This window comes from Lygodium microphyllum, chromosome 9 (assembly GCF_053477565.2).
Source record: "Lygodium microphyllum isolate KBCC chromosome 9, Lygodium_microphyllum_v1.1.10, whole genome shotgun sequence".
Taxonomy (NCBI): domain Eukaryota; kingdom Viridiplantae; phylum Streptophyta; class Polypodiopsida; order Schizaeales; family Lygodiaceae; genus Lygodium; species Lygodium microphyllum.
Genome location: NC_141143.1, coordinates 156,407,814 through 156,421,346, shown reverse-complemented (window position 1 = coordinate 156,421,346; position 13,533 = coordinate 156,407,814). Strand labels below are relative to the sequence as shown.

The 13,533-nt window shown below is 37.1% G+C and overlaps 1 protein-coding gene across 1 annotated transcript in view; it reads right to left on the bottom strand.

Annotated features, from left to right (window-relative positions):
* Window positions 1-8,742: 8,742 nt before the first annotated feature.
* The window catches only part of EIF3K (eukaryotic translation initiation factor 3K), a 41,310-nt gene continuing 36,519 nt past the window's right edge, over window positions 8,743-13,533 (bottom strand). Inside the window, exons 6-9 of the mRNA XM_087685417.1 lie at window positions 10,851-10,917; window positions 10,625-10,707; window positions 9,840-9,935; window positions 8,743-9,369 (exon numbers count right to left, since the gene is read on the bottom strand). Coding sequence (XP_087541543.1) covers window positions 9,262-9,369; window positions 9,840-9,935; window positions 10,625-10,707; window positions 10,851-10,917 — 354 coding nt within the window. The 3' untranslated portion in view covers window positions 8,743-9,261. The remainder of the gene's footprint in view (window positions 9,370-9,839; window positions 9,936-10,624; window positions 10,708-10,850; window positions 10,918-13,533) is intronic.

Genomic DNA, 13,533 nt, shown 5'->3' with positions numbered 1-13,533 from the left:
TTGCAAATCTTTCAAGAAATGGCAATCGAAAAAAAAGAAAGAAATTCATTGGTTTCCCTATCAAAACTCTGTATGAAACCCGATATGTAGTGAGGCGAGGAGGGTGGAGGATTAGGTTAAGTCGAAATTTTCATTGCTAAGAGATCATTTATTAGCAATTATCCTAGATACACACCACGTTGAGAAAGCTATCCCCTACATATAGTTCTCTAATGGGGCCTAGCTCCAAGAATTTTGAGCAGCCCCTTGCTAGACATAGATGTAGATATGGAAAGCAAGAGCATTGGTGAGAGTGGAGTAGTTGAATAAAGCACAAATATCATGGTGAACTTGTGCAAGAGGAAGATGAATGAAGACGAGGTTGATAGTGTTGAGAGTACAAATTCCATTATGCCATTGGCAAAGGTTCAAACTAAGAATGCATCTCCAATAACAGTGAAGAGGACAATAAGCTCTGGCTTGAAATAGACTCATAGCTAGTTTCTAAACTTTTGGCAGCATACATAAAAAAGAACATGGAAGATAAAGTTGGACTATCCAAATGGTTTCCTCAACACTAATAAGGTATGCAACAACATACTCAGTCTCAACACTAGGCCTATTCTGGTCTTCTTTATAAGGAAGCCACTAAAGGGGATGGTGCATTGCCACTTCGTTTAGTACCATCCTCAAATAGAGTTTGCCAAACTAGATGTATTATTGAGGTGAAGGATTATGTGAGGTTGTCTTTGATCAAAAGGAAGTAGCTTAGAAGATCCTTGCACAAGTGATTAATTGTTGGGGTCTCGATTTGGTCTATGTCATGCCATGCAACTCATTGAAACTAGAAAAGATAGTATTAGAAGAAGAGAATGCATAAGCTATGTGGACATTCATGAACTTCCAATCTATCTAGAATCTCTTTCTTGACTTCGTAAAAGGGCTGGGAAAGCTCTTGTACTTCCTCCACTTTGGTAAAGCCATTCAAGAATGGACTTTCTTGACTCTAGGTTACCAAGGAAAGTAAAACCTAAAATCTTGGATATGGATGTTTTATATGCCAGTGAGCTTAAACTAAGGTGCATGCTTCAATTGTGGCATGTGTAGGTATTATTACAAGGAATGTCTGCTATAATACATGATGAAGACAATACAAAACATTATGCAAATGGACTATCTTGGTTGAATGTAGTTAAAACCAATCGATAGACAAGATCCAAAGGAAATGATATAGTTTCTTGAGCGAATGAGAAAGATGACCTAAACAACATTTGGTCAATGGAAAAAAAGGGAAAACATGCTTTCAAAGCAAAAGATAGTTGTACCAAAAAGCTATGTTTAGAACCCCTTGAGTCAAGAATTTTTGGAAAATTTTTAATACTCCTAAAGGCAACAAAAGGAAGGCTAATATCTTTACTCAACAAAGTGTTGCTTGATCATCTTGACATGGAGTATCATGGCATGGATGCCAAGATACAAATGGCCACAAATATGAAAGGAGCTAATCAATTCGTCCCTAGGAATCACGACTAATTTGCTACTCAAATTAATTATGGCAAAGGAGGAGCATTGGGAGGTGGGGATAGAGGATTTGAAGGTTGCAAAACATTGAATAACAAAAAAAGAATGATTCAAGGTCAAATTAAGCTAGTCATCATAAATGTTCATTCTGACAAAGGGCTCTTAGGACTGGATTGTAATATAGTTCTTAACCAATTGAATGCCTCTATTCTAGCTTCTCTCTTTGCAGGATGAAGAGCCTGAAACTTGGCATATGGTTGAGCAACAACAACCGGATTGGTGGATACGAAGGAGTATGTGTCGACTAATGATTCACCTCTTACTTTGACACTCTAAGCTACCCAAGCTACTCATTTTTGGCAATATGGGATAAGATGGTATTGTACCAATGAAGGACATTAGTCTCTAGCTATAGTAAAACCTTCTAATCAAGATTTAAGTGGGGGTGTGAAAGATATTTGGCAAGGTTTCATACACACACTACAACACTACATTATCTTGAAAGGACCCTAGATGTGCAAGAAGGAGAGAAAAGATATAGTCTAGGTTCACGAAGTTCTAAAGACCCTAGTAGAGTGCAGCAAAGGTAAGAAAGTTCAAGACCGGGAATTGTATTTCTACATGAGACCCATATTATTAATAATGCCACTCCGATTAGGGAGCTTGAAAAGCTTAGTCTATTTTTCAACAAGAGAATTGTTGTTGACTTACCTTACATCTCACCTAAGTTCATCAAAAGCTTGGAATGCAAAAAAAAAAGTAGGAAATTTTGGTGGCATTGGAAAAAGATGGAGCTTGGATTAAAAATGCTCATTATTCAATGTAGAAAATGTTATGAGCCTTTATTTGAAGACAAGAAACCTCTAAACTATCGTGAATTAAGTCAACTACTCAACCTCGTACAAAAGTATGTTTTTGAGTAAGAAAGTGTAACTTTAATGATGTCTTTCACATTGGAGGAGCTCATTGAATATGTTATCCCAATTGAAATGATTAGAAGATATTGGTTTGATTGGCAAGAGTAGGTGGTATTGATGGTGAACATGTGTTGGGAAAAAGAGATGTCATTGTCGTCTTGGACAAGGAGCACTATTTGTCTAATTCCTAAGAAAAAGCAACGTTTTAATCTCAACCATTGGAAACCCATCTCATTAATGGGAACGCTTCATAAATTTGTGATCAAGGCCATAACAATCAATTGACACCAACAATTTAAAGGTTCATAAACATGCATCGAATTGGATTCATTTGAGATGGGACTCTTCTCCATAATGTGATGAATGTTTTAATAGCCTTGAAGTTCACCAATACCACTAGTAAAAAAATTTATCTTCCCCCGATCAGAATATCTAAAGCAAATGATGCGAAAAATAGGATTCATGAGAAAATAGTAACCTCCGGTATCTTCTAGCTACATGAACACAAGCTTGTATTTCTTAGAATGGTTCATTGACTAGCCCCATTAGGATAAGTGGGGGTTAGACAAGGGTGTTCAATGAGCCTTTGATTTCTTTTCATGGCAACCCATCCCCTATTCTGGATTATGGAAGGGATAGTAGCCACCCAGAGTAAGAGGGTGTTCCATACAAAGGCAAACAACCAATGAAGTAGCGATTGCAAGAGACCTTATTATGCTAAAATTTGACAAAAAAATCTATGGATTTTTGTAGTGGAGCTATTGAATTCAAGAGTAAAGTCTTCATTGATCAATGTTATAAAAGGTAACTTGTCAAAGCTACAATGGGAGGGGAAAGTCACTAACAAAGCATAGTTCTATAGATACTAGGTATTCCCTTAGGGCATTAATGTGAGGGAATTGAATAGAAAAAAATGGATGTTGGAAAGGATCATGAGAAAACCTAGCTATTAGAGCACTCAATTCGACCATTGCACATTAAGAAAACTTTATATACTTCACCAAGTTGTTTCATCTTCCTTTTTATTAATTGAAACTTAAGCTTACAAAAGGAGTACAATTCTTTAATAAGTATACTTATGTGCATAAGTAATTATCTTGTCCCTACTTGATGAAGCCTTTGAATAAGGAAAGGGAGGCCTTCAGTTGCTCAACATAAGGATGAGCATTTTGAGTTGAGAGCTAAATTGTAAAAGAGATGTTGGATGCAAGAGGAGACTTGGGACCAAATGCTTGTGTACCTTACCTACCACAAAGCTGGATTTTAGCATAACTCAAGCAATTGGAGAAATTAGAATGCAAGGGATCATTTGTAGCCTTATTGAATCTTGAAAATTTTCCCCAAAGGATCAAGTTAGATAAAGGCATAACATCTTTTTAGAAAGTTAAAGCAATAGGGGATTATCTAAAGTTTGTAGACCTCCTTGGGAAACAAATGGAGAAGACATTATCTTTTGCATCGTGGGTAATGGTCAAAAGTTGCATCGTGGAGAATACTAAATATTTGGAGGCTTGAAGACTCTCAATAAGAATAAGCAATAGGGTGAGAAAAGTATCAAAGCCTTCACATTTTAGGCTACCTAGGAAGTTAGACTAAAGTTAGTAATTTCATTGGGAAAAGTTGGGGAAAGAGGTTTATCTAAGGTTCTAAGAAAGATAACCTAACCCTATCTCTATGTTTTTGTATCAAAAAGTAAATATGATTCTAAGTACAACCCTACAAATATGTTTGCTTTCAATATTGTTAATTGAAAAGGGAAGACAATGAAGATAAAATACATTATGGGGAATTACATGCCAATGATATCTAAAAGTTTAAGGTTAATAGTTGGCACAAAAAGTGACTAAGAGTAAGAATTAGAAGATGAGGGGAGAGAGAGAGAGAGAGAGAGAGAGAGAGAGAGAGAGAGAGAGAGAGAGAGAGATGCATGATTTATAGGAGGAACAAGACAAAAACAGACACTCTACAAAAACCTTAGAAATGGGTTACATTTAAGAAAAATTAAAAACTATAAGGACTTGTCTAGACAAACTTCATGGACTTTCCTATATGAATGCCAAGGACTTGCTTGTATAAATACTACGTTGCTTATATAAACACCAATAAATGCTACAGACTTGCTATATAACTCTTATGGGCTTGCCTTTTGTTAAAAACTTTTCTTTCCTTGTGATTAAACTCACTACACATCTTTCAAATTTTGCATTTGTCTTCATAGTTCAATTTATGTGTATTTATGACCTCATGTCTTCTCAATGTGGACAAGCCACTAAGTCTGGAGCCATTATCTTTTAAACTTATGAGTTAGATTATATGCTTGCAACAAATGCCCAATTATGCCCAGGACAACAAAGAAACTATTGATTCAATTTTTTTATAGCATTAATCTTCATTTTTCTTGTTCAATATCAATCCCATGGTTATAAAAGCAATAACACCCATTAGCAAACCATTGACCATGTGCTTGGATGCATTTATGACTGATCATTAGGCACGAAATGTGCACAAAGCTCTCTCTTAATACTTCCAAAAACATCATTCTTGAAAATAGAATTCATAATTTGTATATATGCCTTCACAAATATCAATTTGTACAATTTTGCCACAAAAGGAGATGTTAGATCACCAATATCAATTGCATGGATATTAAGAAGATTAAAGTCTTTCATTTACATTTACTTTCTAAATGTTTATTTTAAAAATTAGAAGACACGAATTGTGCACACTACTTTAAGAGCATCAACTTGTATGGCTTTGCTACAAAGTGAGATGTTAGAACTTTAAGGTCAATCGAATATGACTTACATTTGTCAACCAACATCAAATTATTGAAAGGAGCACCCCTCAAGCATGTGCATGTGTGCACATGCATGCGTACACACCCCCTCCTTCCCCCTTATAATGATATTCACTTTGTGTGCATTCTTATTAGGGACTTATTATCACAAGCTAACAAAGGAATAAAACTTCACAAGGTGTGAGGAAGAAACATAAATGTACAATTTGTTTTTAAGAAAAAGTTCATTTATATAGGTCCATGGATCATCGGATTAAAATTCCATTGACTTTGTCATCGCCTATGCCTTGTGAGCATCCTCAACATGCATAATCGCTAGAGCCTCTCCAAGGCACTTCTTTAAGACGACTCTAATTTTGGAAATGGTAAGCATTTACTTTTGCAATAATGTAATTACTACTTGTTTATTTGTGTTTATGTGTGTATGTGTATTTTGTGTGTGTGTGTGTGTGTGTGTGTGTGTGTGTTGGGGGGAGGGGGGATTCTTATTGGGGATTTATAGTCACAAACTAGCAAAAGAATAATGTTTCATAAGGTGTAAATAAGCCAAAGACAATTATCTCCAATATATTTGAAGGCCAAGTTTTCAAGGTTGATAAGATAAAAGAGATGAAGAAATCTAAAGGTATAATTTTTTCCTCAAAAAGCTCCTTTATTTTGGATATAGGTCCATGAATTATGGATTTAAAATTCCATTAGCTTTCTCATTGCCAAGACCCTTATGAGCATCCTCAACATGCATAATTGTTAGACCTCTCCACATAACTTTTCTAGCACAATTTTAGTTTTGGAAATTCTAAGCATACACTATTGCAAAAATCTAATTAGCACTTTGAGAGACGCACGTACATGTATAATTATTAACATTCTTTTAGATGCTCAAATAGATTACATTTACAATCCACTTTGGGTTTCCATTAGCACAAAAAGAAAACCTAGGTGCTTTTGACATAAAAAGAAAACCAACTAAGGAAACTACAAACATTCGCAATTAAATTTCACCCAAAAGCAACTAAATGCTTAATCTTTCTAACATTTTTAACTCCTATATGACAACTTTGACACCTCAATACATTGTGCATCTACTTGTTCACTTCCTTTCATCTTGGTGATTCCACTTCATTGTGCTTCTCTAAAGCACCTCAGTGCTTAGGCTTTCTACACTCCTCTATAATGGCTTTGCCACCTCAATAAACTCCCCATTAGCCCTTCCTTCTCACTACTTTCAACTTGGCATTTTCATTTGGTCATGCTTTGAATGGTATTAATGCAAGTCATTTGTGATCTTCATTTTGGTTTCCTTCTGTAATACTTCTACATAATCTTCCATATTTTCTTGCTTAATGCTTTTCCATTGTATTATCCATTTGAACTCTTTCTTCCAAAATTGACTTTGGTTTGATCTCTAAGAAGCATGACTATAAATATTCTTAGCGATCTTCATCTAGTTCCTCGTGTGTTTGTGCATGCCATTCATCAAGGCCTTCTAAATGTGCATAGAGTACAATTTTCCTATTTCGATTTTCTTTTGTACCTCAACTTGCACTTTGATTGGACTTCATCTTCAATTTAACTATAGCAACCAATATTGCCAACTCTCCCTCTAGCTATGCCAATTTTGCAAGCACTCTAACATACGAGTCATTCAAAACAACTACTCTACTTCCAAGTTGCACACTTGCTTATGTATGTATTCTTCCCATGGGCTTGGTTTTCAATTTAACTTGAATAGTGATGCCAAGACAAATATTATAGTCTTTGGGTACACCGCACACTAAGGTAAGAGCTCAAGACAAACTCTCACCCCTAGGTGATCTGGATAGTGATGCCAATGTAGATGATATAGTCTTTGGGAGCATCCCACATTATGGTAAGAGCTCAAGACAAACCCTCATCCTTACGGTGCTCTTGCATCGCAAAGAAAGATGACAAGAAAGCTTCAATAACAATTTAGCCTTGCATTACAAATAAACCCCAAGGAAAATGGAGGGAGGGCAAAAAATAATAATACATGAAAGACTTGAAAACGCAAGGATATTCTACATGTGTGTGGGATTCCAAATCAATGCTACACATCTATAGCCAAGGAGATGGATCTCTTTCCCCCAACTCCATGAGCCTTACTAATAAAGGTATTCCTAGTTTAATTGAGTTAATTTTTTAAAAAAAATTGTAATCCACTTTCATTTTATTCAAGGGTGAAAAAATCATCCTATGGCTTAGTACATGCGAATGTGATCTTACCACTATAGATCTTGGCTTCTTACTTCACAAACTACTAAGCAAATGACATCCCAAATTTAGAAGTTAAAAGCAATTTCGAGATTACACCCACATTGAAATTATTAACTTGTTCTCAAAATACATGAGGATACAAAGGACGATGAATGCTAGGCATATGTTAGCAATTGTGCGTGTCCATTTCGCTAATGAACATGATACAAGCTAGGTAACCTTTATTTATATTTTGCAATCTCAAAAGAGTTTAATCCGTGCAAATTAGCTACTAAGTCGAAGGAATTACATATGCAATGGATAAACTTCCTTTCCTTGACATGTTGATATGCAAGAGTAAGATTCTTACAATCAAGAATCTCACCCACCGTGAAAATATTTATCACCTTCCGAACCACATACGTGAGATACCAATAGAATTACCATCGCAAAGATTTCCCTTAGGAGTGGCTAATGTATAGGATAAGCAGTGGGATTTGCAACGGAGACACTGTTTCCGTAACATGTTGGTATGCAATTGTGCATTACCCTCTCCACACTGATTTACATACAATTGTCAGCAATCAAAGCATTTCTTATAACAAATCAGAAGGCTTAGTCAACTCGAGTACTGCTACTAATGGTCTGCAAGTCACAAGATTGTAGCATGCAATATCACGTATACATATTTCCCAGCACTAGTTTAGGTGCCACGGTCAACTGCAGCATAGCTTGGCATAACACAACCAAGGCACCTCTGACACTAGAAAGACAGGCATATGCACCACCAAAAGTATCCATGTTACAGCACCCCTCCCTCCCAAGTGCAAAACTTGTAAGAATCAATGATTAGGATGCCCAAAGACCAGGAATAGTCACATGCAATATAATTTTTCCTTCCATGTTTGTGGAGTCATTCAAACTTTGTAACTGCAGACAAATAAAAAGAGACCTACACTTTCCATGAAGAAAGAGAGCTGTTTGACTACTAATAACGAAGGATGCACACATGCCATCTTAACCCTCAGCAGCATAGATTTGTAAGGAGAATAAGAGAGGGGAAACCCTTACAATTCTAGCCATGCAAGAGGTGATGACCATTCATGACTCAAATTGCAACTCTCATCAAGCAATTTTCTCAATGGCAAAGGTTTCATTGACTGAATTGCCTCACCTAACAACGTACAGCTCTCGTTCAAAAGCAGTCACTGAATCTACACAAAGCATGTTTGAGTCATGCAAGAGGTGATGACCATTCATGACTCAAATTGCAACTCTCATCAAGCAATTATCTTCTCAATGGCAAATGCTTCATTTGTACTGAATTGTGTCACCTGACAACGTACAGCTCTCATTCAAAAGCAGTCACTAGTGTAAGCAATGACTGAATCTACACAAAGACATTCGCAAAGCATGTTTGAGTCAGCAGCGTCTCAATGAAGTTTGTCTGCTCCTACAGAGGTTTGAATGGATTGTTGTGACAAACAATGAAAATGTGCATGCGAACTGAAGATAGCAACACATTGTCAATACTGAAACTGAGGACCACACATGCACACACAAGTATGTGCAAGCCACATAACTGCGATTGGCTTAAATTTTTCTTATCAGACTTTTGGTCACCATAATATGTGATCAACCAACTCAACTCGTTGTAACCTGCAAGCCAGCTTGTATGGTAGGAAGACAAATAGCTTTGCTGAAACCAAGTTCGTCAACCACCAGAGGAATATCACAACCTGAAGACTTCTTCATTTGACAGGTAGGGCGATGCATTGAGCTCAGTATGCCAAACAGAAAATATTGCACAAAACTTGTCGACAAAAGGCTGCATCATGTCAAGACTGGAAAAAGCCTTGCTACATGCTCCAAAGGAATGCTATCCGCAAGGTTCTTCTTCATCTCTGGGTGGTTATGCTCATTTGCAGGTAGGGTGATAATCTGCAAGTTCCATTATTTAGTAGTCCCTCCCATGCTCCCTCCCTCAAATTACAGCCAACACATATACAGATATTGTTGGTCATGGTTCCTTTGGGGATGTTCCTAACCTCTTCAAAAGTCTGCTTTACACACTCTCTTGATTGAGGCCACTTTAAAGCACCTTTTAATGCCTACTATTAATTTGATCACAATTCAACACAAAACGGTTCAATTTGCCACTCCCAAGTTCTGAAAAGCTTGAGTGGATAAAGGATCTAGATTCCGAAGGAAGAGAATACAAGGACAGTAAATTTACAGGCATGCATATGGTAACCAGTAATATGGATGATGCCATCCTACACACTCAGGAAAACAAGCAAGCTTACAGACCACCATATAGCAAACTACCCAAGTGTTACCAGTAATCAAATTGAGCACATAAGATTAGGGATGACACATTCAAAAGCACAAATGCTCAGAGTGAAGACTACCTGCCCACCAGTACGTCCTTTTTCAACCAACCAACCATTATGAGCAACTTGCTGCTCTAAGAATTTGTCAAGTGACAAGCCTTCAACATTGATAGCCTGTAACCATTCATGTTCCCTGGCAGTTAGTTGAAGATGATTAAGTTACACATCACATCACACATTGCTGCAATTGGAAACTTACCAATTCCTAGAAATTATAGGTACCCTAAGAAGTTACGAATTTCTGGTGTACCCATATGAGTAAAGGAAACTAAGAAATTAATAAAACCTCTTTTGAAAGGTATTGCCCCATCCAACCGAAAGATGACCATATGACAAATTCAAGGGTTAACTGGACAATGGGAGAAGCTGGTACAGGAAAGACACAATGCTAGCATACACACACAAGCTCTCAAGATGCTGCAGCTTTCTTCGTGGTTTTAATAAATCAACATTTTGATAGAGAGTCTACAAAAGCATTGCCGAGGTAACTATACTAATAGAGAATTCAAAGTTGTTATAACCAGGGAAAATAGAATTTGCAAAGAGAGATACGATACGTAGACCCCTCACACCCGTTAAAAGAATACTGAGCAATCTGCTTGACTGAACAGAGAATAGGCAATCTGCTAAATGGTTACTCTTCTAGGCCACTAATGCATGATTCCATACAACAGCAATAAGGCATATGGTCCAAGAAACTTGCACTTCAAGTGACAGTTGAATCACAAATAACCATCTCATCGACCACTTCACAATATAGTTTTCGCAAATAATGATGGGTATTAAGGCATTAGAAAGATCACCTCAGCAAGTACAGGCCTTGGCAACCTTTGATAAGTAAGTGAGAGCACATGAAGAGCATATCCTTGAATTGCTTGCTCAAATCCTGGCATTGAATAACAAGGGAAAATGATTGAAAGCAGTCCCTACAACACTCCTAACAAGGAAAAAATTAACACAAAGGAGAGATTGGTCACACCCCCCCCCCCCACAAGGCCAAAAAACAAAAAATATATATCTTGGCGTTACCTGGAACAGCTTCCAACAGGTCACGATTTTTTGCAGCATCATCCCAGAACTCTCTAAACCTGGCTGTCTGCAAAACAAGAATTAATATATAGATCAGAGCCTATTGCTACTGGATTTTCTCTTCACATACGTTATAGGAAGACTAAACAAAGTAACAAATCCACCGATAAGTTTGAAACTCGCACACCCAAAGATGTAAAAATGTTTCACATATAAATTTATACAACAAACAGCAGAAAACAAATTATTAGATTGCTAAGTACTTTATCCCCTCAGATCACACATTTTCTCTTATTCTATTGAAGTGATGATTGAACAGGGGCACGTGCTCCCCCAAATAATGGAATAGATTTCTTCCCCTCACACTTTATAGACCTCGAAAAGGTATGCAAAAGTAGTCCCTACTTTTTAGGATGAATTTATACTAAGACTCCTAAAATAACGGTATTTTAATGAGCCTTCCTAGAATGTAGTGAAGCATGTCATCAATGTATAGCTCTTTTGCTGTACAACATATGCACTCTGAACTTTCACCCTACATACTCACATTGGAAAAACTTTTCAAGATCATGCCATCTTATCAATCATAACTATTTCTTCTACCTAATCTAGTCCTCACTCCAAGGCATTACAGGAGTCTATCATCATTACTTAGATGGAATCATGCATCATTCCTTGAATCATACATATCTTTTTGAAACATAGCTTTCAATCCTTTTCAAAATGTGAACTTCTATAATAGTAAGTATGATGACTTTTCACATACAGTAAAATATTCTCAAACAGAGGATTCTATTTCAAAGTCCCCTCAAAACAAGGTATCCCAAGCTACACATTAGCCTCGTAGAGTGCTTCCGATAAATAGCAAATCGAAAACAAAAAGAAAGTCTGGTACATGGCCAAATGAATAACCAATCAAGAGGTCCATAATGCCAAACCATGTGACTCAAAATGAAAGAAAATGCTAAAATCTGATGTCCTACAAAACCATCTCATACTCTTCCAATCACCTTGCTCATTTGCTACAAAGAATGTGGAGAATCTTTGTCCACATTAGGGAGAGAGTCTCTACACATGATATATCATGTAAATCTAAAGCTTGGGTAATATCTAGCTGTCCAAATGAACCAAGCAATTATATTAGCTATTAGTTCCTACTTGTGAAACTGTCCCTTGGTTCACTCTATGAAAAGTCTGGCATGACTATCCTATACAAGAGTCGACCAAAAATGAAACAAAATTCACTCCCCTAAACATCTTCATAATCACAAGCAGGGCCTCACCTCTATTTTTGACCCAAGCTACTATTCCCCATATCATTGTGTTGTCTTTCTTCTACAACTAAAAATTACTGTAAGGGGGCCCTCATACATCTTGAGCCTTGGCCACCCATAAACATTGCCTTTGCATCTCTTTTGGCTCTCCATATCTAGCACAAACTATTCGAAACCTGCCATAGCCAAGCAAACTCACAATTCCTAAGCTCTTGTGTGTTATCAACCATAGAGGAAGTGAGGTATTCCTCAATCCAAAGCTATCGTATCATCTAACCTCCTTCGTGAGTCAACAACGAATGTTGACAAGATACCCTATCCGATCGAAAGTTGAATAGTAGTCAACACCATTCAAATCCTACTAATGTAGATCCTGCCCCCTAATCTGGTGGTACAATGGAAAAAAAGATCTATGAGTGTCTCTAAAAAGGAATCTCTCCAAACCCACTATTCTAGGTTCCTCCACCCACCCCACAATGAGAGAGAGTGGTAGCATTCTCTTAGTGATTAAAGGAACTTGGTTAATGTATTGATTTATTCATGCTTTTGTATCATAATCCATTTCCATCTCAATGATTATGCTTGTAAAAGGGTGCTTGGGTAAGTACACAATTCCCCTATGAGGGCACTGCTGAATTAGTACCACAACATTGTACATAGCATTTTGTTTGAGTATAACACTTTCCATTAACCCATCCAACAATGAAAACTCCTTGAACTATGTACACAAGCACCCATCCAACGATAAAAACTCCTTGCACTATACACATGCTCCGCATTTACCTTATCAAAGGAGTAATCAACTTGGATCCATCACATTCATAGCACATCATCATCATGCCAATCTACTTTGGTAGACATTAATAGGTCAAGGTGAGAACTCAAATAGCAATGATGGCACTAATATCACTATTGCTTCACTCCCATACAAGAATGTCACATCCATTGATGTGAGAATTATAGGATGAAAATACAACACTAAGGTACTATAGTACCACACCCTAAAGAGTGTTCACATGAGAAAGAAACCCTTCCCTAACAAGGTAAAAAAAGTGATTGTGTGCAAAGGGAGTGTTCACACCAAAACAATCTGAGGAACATGATAAGTGTTTGGTGTGAACACTCCTTTTCCACACATGCACTTTTTATCTTCTTACTGGAGGAGGGCTCTTTTCCTAAGTAAACAACCTCTAAGGTGTGGTACTATTTTAACCTTACAGTTGTTATTTCATTCTATCATTCTCATATAGTGGATGTGACATTCTAACAATCTCTTTCTTGTTGTTCATTGTTCATTATCAGTGTGCACGTGCACAGCTAAGCAGCGATCCACCACGCAATGCTATGAACAATGCATGGACAGCAATAAGTACCAATGGCTGGAGCAATTACAATCAGTGAGACAGCCA